A 12,268-nucleotide genomic window follows, 5' to 3' on the forward strand; every position below is an offset into this window, starting at 1 on the left:
AAGATAAATGTGTTTTGCTTGCCAGGGCTATTTCTAAGCATTCTTTCTTAAGTAAAAATTGTCTGATTTAAAAAAAAAAAATCTATTTTTACAATGAGAACTATTTATTCTTCAATATGAAACAAGTTTCACATGTATTTAGAGTTTTATGACAAAGGAGGCTTTAGTGACAAAATACTTTAATATTTACATAAAAGTTCACAGCCACATTTTCTATAAAAATACAAACTTTGAGAAAATACAAAGTGCTTTATAAATATTGACAAACTATCATCCCCAACAATCAGTGCTCTCTCTAGGCTTTGTAATTCCAGAAAGACAAAGAGTTATGGCAGTAGTTTTTTTTAATAGTCAAGGCCTTACTTTGCACCTGATAGATCACAAGCAACTTTAGCATGGCACATTAACTTTGCATCCCCAGTGCCTAGCATAGTGCCTACAACATAGCAGACACTCAATAATTTGTTTGTTGGTTGACCTATAAACTCTCCATACAGTCAGTTGTAAACTCTCCATACCGTCAGCCTGGCATAGTGAATAGAATACTGAGTTTGAAGTCAGGAAGTCCTTGGTTCAGATCCCTCCCCTGACATTTCCTAGCTCTGTGAACCAGAACAAGTCATTTTACTGCTTTGTGTCTCAGGCAATTTCCCAGGACTAAGGCACAGACTGTGTTGATGGATAGAGTTCTCACGCCAGGAACTCTCCATGCTGAAAGAAATCACAGATCCTTCCAGGAAGTGTTTCATATTGCAACTTAATAAACATAAATATTCCAATACTAGCAAACCCAGATCAGAGAAACAACTGCCAGAGGTCTGCTTCAGAATTCATATCCAAAAAATATCTCAGCAGAGTTCATTTCACATACAAAAATCCAAAGGCATCAAATTAGAAAACCATCTGACACCTCTCAAAATTGAGTCCTTAAGTGTCTTTAAAATGTTGCAATGTGATGAATCTTAGTTTCCAAAGACTCCATCTATTTATGAATGTTTTATATGATTTAAAAGAAATTTGGACATGTGATTTGGTTCACATAGTTTTGTCCCTCAAATTTGAACTTGTAGCCAATTTATTCCAATTTATTCCTCGTTTTCTTGCAGTTTTAGAACTGAATAGGGAAATTAGCATTCACTTTCAAGCTGCCATTCCCAATAGTATTGTAAACACCAAAAGGAGAGGAAGAGCTTAACCCTGACCTAGTGGACATATATACATATATGTATATAATATATAAAATCAAAGAACTGAGGGAAGAAATATCCTGACCCATTCAAATGAAGAAGCACCAACAAAACAGGTTATATGTATTGTGTGTGTAGAATGTAAGCTCCTTGTGCAAGGCCTAACTCATGTTTTTATTTCTGTGTTCAGTACCTAGGACAGTACTTGGTAGACAGTGTACATTTAACATAAGCTTGCTGACTGATTGGTTGATTGATTGACTGGAAGGGCAGATTCAGGGCCCAGGATTCATGATAGGAGTATGGATTCAGGGCAGTGATCTAGGATGGCATCTGAGGCCCAGGAGAAAGAGCTACCAGGGTAAAGGAGACATTCATTCTTTCTGAACTTTTCCTTCTTTCAGCTTCATCCCCATCCCCCAAAATTCCCCTTTTAACCATAAATAAGTAGTATTTTCATGAGTTGCACAGTATTCTGTACAATAGCAGACACTCAATTAAAGCTAACAACTTACTCCCTCTGCCTCAGAAGGGTGAAGCACAAGACCATACATTATCCACCCAAGAGATATCCACCAACCAGCAAAGGGATTCACTAGATTATGTCACTCATATTTCAGTTTACAGTCACTATGCTCCAGGGATGGAATCTGGGAAGGGTTTGATGGAAACAGACTTTAGAGAGAGATCCTCAAGTGTCAAATACTGCTCCAATCTGAAAATGTTAAACTGTCTAACTCAACATCTAGGGGCTAACAGAACTGGGAAGAATAGAGTTCAATCTGAATGTGATGATTCTACATCAAACCAATTTCCTAATATACAAGGTCTAAACTCAAAACTCGCCAAATAAATTGGCTCTTGGTGATCAAAGCAAAAGTCTGGCATCCGAGAGGCTGAGCTGCTCGATTTCCTCTGGAGTGAAAGTGTTCCCTCTGAGCCTAAAACCATGAAAGGATAAGATAAGTTTAAATTAGAAGAAAAAAACTATTTCAATGTTTAATAATCCACATTATTATTTTCAGAAAACTGAAGTTCGGGGTGGCCAGGTCGCACAGCGAGTAAGAGCACCGGTCCAGTGTCGGGATGACCTGGGGATCGAATCCGGGCTCAGACACTAGCACCCACCCAGAAACACCTGGCCGTGTAACCTTGAGCAAGTTACTTAACCCCAATTGCTTCGGGGCAGCCAGGTGGCTCAGCAAATAAGAGCACCGGTCCAGTGTCGGGATGACCTGGGGATCAAATCAGGGCTCAGATACTTAGCACCACACCCAGAAATAACTGGCCATGTAACCTTGAGCAAGTTACTTAACCCCAATTGCTTTAAAAAAAAAAAAAAAAGAAAACTGAAGTTCAATTACATCCTCAAATACTTTGTGTGATCCTGGAAAGATGGCTTAACTTCTCTAAACCTTAATTTCTTTCTCTGTGAAATGGGGATAATAATAGCACCTATTTCAGAGTTCTTATAAGGATCAAATGAGCTTCTTGTAATCTAATTTTAAAAACCTAAAAACACAAAATAAATGTGAGTTATTTGTGAGTAAAGGACATTAGAAATCAACTAGTCATCCAAAATTATAGAAACTAGAGTTGGAAGGGCCCTTTGAATCATCTAATCCAACTCCCTTAATTTTTAGAGATGAGTAAAAAGAGTAAAATCTGGCTTAATCAAGGTCACCCAGATAATAAAGCAAAAGAATAACCCAGGTCTTCTGACACCAAATTCAGAGCTTTTCTCACTAGTTTCACTGGTTTCAATTCTCTTATCTCCTGTATGAGAGCTAAAACAGAATCTGTAGCATCTTCCATAGAACCATGGTCCTGAAAAGATTCCTGTGATTCCTCACTACTCCTTTTCTCCGAATTCACACCCACTTCCCCTCTCCGAGGTACTTAATCGGATGTAGGAGATCTGAGGAAAAGGCAGTGAGATATATGGGCCAAGGAACCAACAGGAGATAAATCAAGAAATTAAAACCACCCCATTCTGACTTGATAACCATCTGGGAATAGAACTGCTTGATCTTTGTTGACATAACCTGGGTAATAATTCACCTGATTTATTTAGCACTGAGTAAACCCCCTCTCCTCTTTTTTTTTTTTAAGCAAAGTACTGAGACCAGCTCCAGTCTTTGTAAGTGAGATAAAGGGGAGGAAAAAAGAGAGAGAGAAGGTCCACAAAGAAATATTAAAAATAATTAAAGGCATGGAAAATAGAGCCTAAAAAGAAATACTGTAACTAAGAGCTTATAGTTGGATTGAAGGAAACATTTCACTCGTTAATATGAATGAGTCACCTACTGGAAGGGAGCTAGGTGGTATAAGGGATTGAGCGCTGGGCCTGGAGTCAGGAAGACTCATATTCCTGAGTTCCAATATGGCCTTAGACACTTACTAGCTATGTGAACTTGGGCAAGTCACTTAACCTTATTTGCCTCAGTTCTTCAGCTAGAAAATGAGCAGGAGAAGGAAATGGTAAAACACTTCAGTATCTTTGCCAAGAAAACTCCAAATGAGGTCACAAACAATTAGACACATCTGAGAAAACAACTGAACAAAAATTTACTGAAAACACTGGTAAGAGCAGAGTTTTAACAAATATGTCTCCGATATTAAGACTCAATGTTGGTTTTATAACAGTAAAACATTATAATATGTCTTTACAAAGATTTCGATACTACAGAGTCATAGAATCATATAGATGGAAGGAACTTCAGAGGACATCTATCCCAAATCTGATCTAGTGTATAAATGTGGTACCTCTCTCTGACATCTCTAAGAATATCTGACAACATGGGGTAGCTAGGTGGCACAGTGAATAGAGCACCGGCCCTGGAATCAGGAGGACCTGAGTTCAAATCCGGCTACAGACACTTAACACAAAAACCTAGCCGTGTGACCTTGGGCAAGTCACTTAATCCCAATTGCCCTACCTTCTCCCCTCCAAAAAGAAAAAAAAAGCATTAAAAAAAGAATATCTGACAACCATATCTCCTCCAAATTGTGACAATTGTGTCTGATCAAAAAAAATAGAAACATTTTTCACATAGCTTTACAAAAGTCCTATCCTTCTTTAGACCATGCATGAAAATATGGTCAGATTCATTATATATCACAGGCTAAATCATATCTTTTGAAATATAGCTGCATATGGTAACATACTTTGGCCACTAAAAAATTAAACACAGGTTTTCTCTCTGAGAACAGGAGCTGTGACTTCTCCTTTCTTTTATATAGACCCATCTGATATACATATCCCCAAGTCCCTAGAATAGAGGTAGGCTAGTAGAAAGCCCTCTCAAATACTGATGGATAGGACTAATTTAAAAATTGAGGAATCAGGGCTGCTCAAAACAAATAAAGACGTCCCAGAAAAGGGACAACTTACCAGACTGATTTGATAGAAGCATTACTTTGCAAAACCTGAAGGAGGGCAGAAACACCTTGTTGGGTAATGCTGTTGTTGGAAAGCCTGGGAACAAATATGGCAATAACTTGTGAGATAGTGCCACAAATATTATTATTCCCCCATTTTATAAAAAAAGAAAGTTGATACCCACAGAGGTTATGTGACTTATCCACATCTATACATCTAGTTAAACCCAGGTCTCCTGACTCCAAGTCTGCTTCTCTTGCCACTGAACTGCAAATCTGAAGTCCTCAGAAATGACCTTCCTTTTAATCATTTCTATTACAGGGAGGGTTGGAGATGGGAACCAACTTTATGAACAGAAAGAGTAGGGAATAATTTTGCATGGGGTATCCCAAAGCCTGCCTACTCCAAATCATCACCCCCACCAGCTTCAATGTCCCAGCCTTTAGTCACTAAGGAGGTTAAGGAATGAATTCTAATTGTGGTAACAACTCCCAATTGCTTTCCTTACAACAGCCTAATGGGACAGATAGTGCAAGAATTATTTCCATTTCATAGATGAGGAAACTGCAACTCTGAGAGATCAAATAGCCTGGCACAAAATAAGTGCTTCATAAATGCTTGTTGTGGACTGACTTGTGGATTAAGTGACTGAAGGTGGATGGCTTTATAAATCCTTGTTTTCCTGAATTGATCCCACCCACTCTCTCCTTACCCCACCCACTTTAAGGACCGATCAATCAACAAACATTTGTTGAGTCTTATAGGTGCTGTGCTGGGGGATACAAAAACAAGTTAATTGGATGCTGTCTCTACTCTAGACCTTTAGTAGCAGTGAAGTCCAAAGTATAATACTCCGGTGACAGCTAACCTTAGATAAAGAAAACTACTCTTTCAATTAAGACAGATGAATACTTCTATCTCCTTGGGCAAACATTTGTAAGGTAAGAGCCCAACTACAGTAACATGCCAGCAGAAGGTATATGCCAAATAATGTTGGGCTGATATTATATCTGAGCTTATATGAAAAAGAGTTGCTATGTTTGGAGGAGCAGGATTTCGCTGTGGTGTATCTAAATCTGTACAATAATGAGTCACATTATTAACCCCACTTCCCTTCAGACCAAATTTGTAAAATCTGCATTGAGTCCTAACTTCATCGACACTTCTGCCAAATTCTGATATTTGCCAGTGTCTCTCACCGGAGTAACAAGTGGAAATGTTTCCCTCAAACAACTGGCATCTTCACAGCCCCCCAAAAGCAACACAAACAAGTAGAACTAAAGTGGATGTCTGTCTGTCAGGAAGCAGACGGTTTTCAACAGAGACAGCTGTCTGCTTGTCACCAAAGACAAGCATTTTCCTAGGGACATATTTGCCAGGGCAGATGCAACTCTGCTCTAGCACCAGGCAGCATGTGATGCATCTCTTAAACTATTTCAAAATGAGGCCTTTTGGCTCAGGACATGGTTTGGAACACTGCCTCCTTACTATTGCCAAATGCAAACACAGCTCAAACCCTTAATTGCCACCTGCTTGATGATTTATTCTGCATTTGAGCCCCATTTGCTCTTCCTGTAGGTCTGGTGGCAGCTAGGCAGTACAGTGGATAGTGGGCTAGAGGGCTAAGCCTGGAGTCAGAAAGACTTGAGTTCCAATCTGGCCTCAGATATTTCCTAACTGCATGACCCTGGGCAAGTCATTCAAACTCTGTCTCCATTTCCTCAACCATAAAATGGAAATTGTAGTAATGCCTACTTCATAGGGTTGTTGTAAGGGTTAAGTGAGATAATATTTATAAAGGCCCTTAGTACACCGTCTCGCACATTGGAGACACTTAATGAATGGTTGTTTCTTTCCCCTTCACCACTGGACTTGGAGGCAGGAAGACCTGAGTTCAAATTGTGCCTCACATACTTACCAGTTGTGTAATACTGGAGAAGTCACTTAACCTCTCTCAGTGTCTGTTTCCTCATCTGTAAAATAAAAACAATAATAGCACCTACTTCACAGTGTTGTTGTGAAGATCAAATGAGATAATGTCTTGCAAAGTTTAAAGAACTATATAGATATTTCGCTTGTAGTAACAATTATTGGGGTAAAGAAATCATTCCCCTACCCTGCATCCACCCTCACACTAAAAACACCTCTAGAGCAAGATGGCTTTCGATCACAAACATGCTGCCTGTAAAACTGTTGTTTTCAGCACAAAAGTTCTTATTGATCAAATTCCTATTCTTTGCTCATGAGGTTTTACTTTTTAATAATAGCTAATATTTAAGTAGCATTTCAAAGGCTCAAAGCAATTTACAATATATTACCTCATTTGATCTTTACAACAACCTTATGAAACAGGTACTATTACTATATCCATTTTACAGTTGAAGAAACAGAAGCTCAAAGAGGCTAAATGATTTATCTAGGGAAGATTCAAACTCAGGTCTTCCTAACTCCCTAACTCCAAATTCAGCTCCTATCCACTATTCCATCTGGACAAGACGGACCACATGAAGTTCACAGAGCAAAGTGACCCTGAGTCACAGAACAATTAAATGTTAAGCCTTAGAGATCATCTAGCCTACTCCCACTCCCATTTTACAGATAGGAATATCAGGTCCAGAAAACAGAAGCTTGCCCAAGGATTCACAGCTAGTCAGTGGCAGAGCCAGACCCAAAGCCCAATATTGCATTATTATATCCCATGCTGCTTCCCCTTTGAGACAGAAGGATTTGTACTGCATCAGAATGCATTTCTTCTCCTAGATTGGATCAGGACCCCGATTAGCCTTGTGATGATATGGTACATATGACACAAATTATGATTTAGGACATGACCACCTCCCTTTTTTACAGGCAGTTAGTTCCCAGAGACATTGTAATATTGTTTTCACAACAGTCAACAGGTCACTTACCTAAGGACTTGCAAACTTGAATTTTTCTTAAGTCCATGCACCAGGGCACACATGTCTTCATCTTGAAGATGGTTCCCTTCGAGGCTAGCAAGAATACAAATAATATCTAGTTATGCCATCATTACTATAGGTAGGCTCCACTTTAAGAAAAAACCCACACCTAATTTTCCAATCTTACAAAAGAAGCAAACCTCAGAGTGGTTGTTCTCATTACATGATATTGACACAATTTCTTTGTACTCACACAGAATTGGGCTGGGGGTCCTTTAAGTACCAAACCCATAATGTACTTTAAATGGAATTTGATTTGCATGCAACTTTTTAGGACTAAACCTCTTCCTTGGATTGAGATGCCCCTATGATTGTATTTTCAAGTAGAAGGATTAAGATGATTTACAAGCTACAAAACTCAAACAGAAATGATTTGTTCTGCCAATGAAGTTATGTCATATGCTTTCTTTGATGATGCCAAATAGGATCTCAGTGATTACCTCCACCCTTGAAAGCTCAAGATTAGAAATTCATCTTTGATCTAAATATTGTTCACAACTACATCTTTTTTCAGTCCTATCATTCACTGACCTCTTCAAGAGAAGAAAGTGTATTTAAATAGAAGGGAAAATAATAATCAACTCTGGACAGAAGAATTTGTTTTTAAAAAGGAATGAGAAATGAGAAAATAATAATAGCATTTACATAGAGCTCTAAGATTTGCAAAGTACTTTATAAATATTATCTCATTTTATCTTCAAAACAACCCCAGGAGGTAGGTGCTATTATTATCATCATTTTTTAAAGGAAACTGAGGCAATAGGTCAAATGACTGGCTCAATTCAAGTGAAACAGCTACCAAGTGCCTGTGGCTGGATCTGAATCCAGGTCTTCCTGACCCCAAGTCCAGCCTCCAAGTTTATCCACTGCACTACCTACCTACCTTCAGGTAAAACAAAGAAGAAATAAAGAGCCAAAAGGGATAATAGGCTTATGGCAATAGGAAGGAGAGTAGAATAATGATACCTAAAGAAAAAACTATTTGGACCTAAGTATTTGAGGTTCTTCTCAAAGAGGAAAGAAGTGGAACCTTCTGAGGATCAAAGGATCAGAGAGGTAGAGTTGCAACAGGGTTCCAACAAAGCAGCTACTTAAGATCCATAGCTATAATCAGGTGAAAGATCATTGAGTAAAAGTCAGAGAAAGAAGAGAATAGGCTGCGGTGGCTGGTGACAGGACTGTGGAAGGCAGCTATTTTTCAACCAGTAATAACAATAAAGAGGTCTAATGACTTGCACGTGGCAAGAAATCTCTGAAGTTTTATCAGACCTGATGACCAGCCATATCTAGTAATTCATATAGGCATAAACAATATTGCCATATCTATCTATCCCTACAGCTTAGTACAATCCCCGGCCTATAGTGAGTGCTTAATAATGTTTGTTAATTGTCTATTTGAAAGAAACCAGAATGTATTCCTAAGAATTACAAAGTTTTGGGCAAGAAACTTTTGAGTAATGGTTCATATTTTTCATCACCTCAGTGACATAAAGGCAAGGGCTTGAGAAGAGAAAGGTCTATTTGAGAAGTTAACAGGTGAATTAGATGGTGTCTGAGAACAAGATTTGCATTCCAGAGTAGGGTTTAAAATATAGGAATTTGGGGCTCTAGGTCCAGGATGGAGTATACATAATAAAGGTAAGGAATATATCTCCTGGAGTATTCCAAGTCTAATCTCAAGGACTGAAAATGAAGAAGAGAAAAAAGAAGCAGAAAACTAGATATCATTGAGAGTACCAACAAAGAAGATGAAAGAAAAATAGTAAAGGTGCCCAGAAATGCACAGTAGGCAAAATCCAAGAAAGGAACCAGCACTAAATTCATGATCTCAGATGTCTGTATATAATAATACATAACATAAAGCTAAATGTTAGGTTAACAGGAGATGCCAATTTTGCCCCAATATAGCAATGTGATGTGACAGAACCCATGACAAGAAAATGGCTCTGGAAACGTATACCTTATTCAGAATTAGCAAGAAAACCACAAGGAGGTCAAGGACAGAAAAACCCTACATATAGCAAAATATTCATAGCAGCACCTTTTGTACTGTACAAGGCACTAGAAAATAATGTAGATGACCAGGGAATAACTAAACAAATTGTGATACTGCAGTGGAATATTACTGAGGTCCAAAAATGACAAATATAGTGAATGCTGAGAAGCACAGGAAGCCAGACAGATGCAGAAGTAAATATGCAGAACCAGGAAAACAACATGTTTAATATCTACATAACAGAAAAGACAAATAAAATTCAGACTGAACAATGTGTGGCTATAATGACCAAGTTTGATCCTGGGGATGAGAAGATGTAGCTCCCTCTCTTCTTAGCTGGTGAGAGTAGGGAGGGGAGAGGTAGGATGATTGTGTGAAATACTGCATATACTATCAGATAGGCTGATATGTTTATTGGTTTTACTGGAATGCTCCTCTCTTTCTGCCTTTTAAAAATTCTGTTACAGAGGATGGTTTGTTGGGTATGGAAGAGCAGAGAAATATTTAGAAATGAAGGTAATATAAAAAAGACATCAATAAAAATAAGAAAAAAGAAGCAAGATAAGTAGGGGAGGGAGAACAAGTAGCATTATAGAATTATGATGATGATGATGATGATGGAGAGTAGGAGAATAGCTAACACATTAATTGGTGCTTTAATGTTGGCAAAATACTTTATCTCATTTGACCGTAACAACTCTGTAAAGTAGGTACTATAATTATTCTCATTTTACTGGAAGGAAAACAGATTCAGAGAAATTGTCATCTATCTGGAGTCACACTGATAGTAAGTATCTGAGGCAGGGATCAAACTCAGATGATCCTGGCTCCCCAAAACTATATTCACTGCATAACTCTAGTTCTCTAGCTCTCATTGTATATCTTTTCTAATTTTCACAATCAAAAAGTCATCCACATTCTTCACCCTTCATATGGACTTATGAAGTAGCCTCCTCCAGGATTTGTCTCCCTACTTCTAGTCTATCCCTCCTCCAGTCAATGCTCTGAGCTGTTGCTAAAGTGAGATATCCTAACCACATCTCTCCCCCACCCAAGAATCTTTAGGGCATCTGGGATGAAATACAGATTCCTCTATTTGGCATTTAAAGTCCTTCAAAATCTGACCTTCCAAATCAGCCACCATTTCATTATGCATGCACTAATATCTAATTATATAATGTATGTATGCATACATTAATGTATAGTTCTCCAAACATCACACTTCATCTTCTGCTTCTGTGCTTTTGCTCAGGCTGTCCCACATGTTTAGAACCCTCTCCCTCCTTCATCATTACCTCGTAGAATCTCCAGATCCCTCCAAGCCTCAGTTCAATGGTCTGCCTACTACAAGAGGACTTTCTCAATTCCCCCAGTTTTTAGCACTCTCCCTCCTTCAAGATTACTTTGTAGTCACTTTATAAATATATATATATACATATATATACATTTTTTTTTCTTTTTACTTATTTATACATATAGTAGTAGAACGTAAACCTCTCTAGCTGGGACCATTTTGTTTCTGTCTTTGTAACCCCAATACCTAACAGAAAGTAGGTGTATATTAAATGCTTACTGAATTTAATTAACTGGAAAGAAATATGCAAAAATCCATGCCTAGAGCTTATGGATAAAGATCAACATGAGACAGAAACAAAAGTAGTATTATAACTAGAACAGCAGGGAATGACTAACCAAGCTGTAATACATGAATTGAGTGGAATATTATTGTACCATAAGAAACAACAGATATGGAAAATAGAGATACTCGTGGAAAGACTTACTTGAACTGATGAAAAGTGAAAAAAAGCAGGAACATGAAAATAATATTAGATAGTATCTTCAATGATGTAAACAACCACCGCAGCAACATCAAAGAAATAGAACTCTGCATAATTATCATGATCAAGTTTGGCCACAAAGAAGAAAAGAGATGCATCTCCCTTTCATTTTTACAGAGGTAGGGGGACTATAGGTATGGAACACTGCATATACTGCCACACTTAATGTGTTAATTTTACCAAACTTTCTTTCTCTTTTAAAAAATTCTTTGTTATAAGGGATGATCCATTGAATAGGGAAGGGAGAGAGATCTCTTCATAAATGCAGATAATGCAAAAATAAAAGATTTCAATAAACACTAAAAAAATATTTAAAGGAATATGCTACAGACCACCAAGAAACAAACAGGAAATAAATGAGATGTTCAGGAAACAGAACACAAGCCAGGCATTTAGGCATGTTTTAATAGTGATTGGGGACTTCAAATTATCCAGACATTTGTTAGAGTGTTCTCTCTGCCAATATCAAAGCTGCTAATAATTTGACATCTGTTATGATAATTTTACCATTCAAAAGGTAAAAAAAAAAATGAACAAGGGAAACTTGAATTCTGGATCTGATTCTAATCAATAAACAGGAACTAACTGCTGAGGTGAAAATCATAGGAATCTTATGAAGTCACCATTCCATCTTAGTAATTATTACAGAGAAGAAGATGAAAGTGGCCATAGTCTGACATACACCCTAAATTCCGAGAAAACATTTCAAAGAGTTCAGAGAAAAGCTAGGCAAAATATGATTTCCTCTGATCTTCTTAGGCAAAATACCCCCAAAATCATTCCTACCCTTATCTTCAGTCTCTATCTACATTCCCAGCTGCCTGCAAAAGGGCCCAGGATGTTCCCCATGCTTAAAAAACCATCACTTAACACTACCATCACCTCAAGCTATCAAATAATTTATC

The 12,268-nt window shown here is 37.9% G+C and overlaps 1 protein-coding gene across 4 annotated transcripts in view; it reads right to left on the reverse strand.

The window, feature by feature from the left end:
• Window positions 1-85: 85 nt before the first annotated feature.
• The window catches only part of NOD2 (nucleotide binding oligomerization domain containing 2), a 48,478-nt gene continuing 36,295 nt past the window's right edge, over window positions 86-12,268 (reverse strand). For 3 of the 4 annotated variants that reach the window (XM_069082519.1, XM_069082518.1, XM_069082520.1), the window contains 3 exons: window positions 7,479-7,562; window positions 4,582-4,665; window positions 86-2,128 (listed from right to left, as the gene is read on the reverse strand). In XM_069082519.1, the coding sequence (XP_068938620.1) occupies window positions 2,056-2,128; window positions 4,582-4,665; window positions 7,479-7,562 (241 nt within the window). In that variant the 3' untranslated portion in view covers window positions 86-2,055. Of the gene's footprint in view, window positions 2,129-4,581; window positions 4,666-6,487; window positions 6,543-7,478; window positions 7,563-12,268 lie in introns of those variants that run through there. The other variant, XR_011167286.1, reaches the window with a different exon arrangement.

This window comes from Petaurus breviceps, unplaced genomic scaffold, assembly GCF_028583685.1.
Source record: "Petaurus breviceps papuanus isolate PSGF00001 unplaced genomic scaffold, PetGlider_PUasm1.0 171, whole genome shotgun sequence".
In the NCBI taxonomy this organism is placed as follows: Eukaryota; Metazoa; Chordata; class Mammalia; order Diprotodontia; family Petauridae; genus Petaurus; species Petaurus breviceps.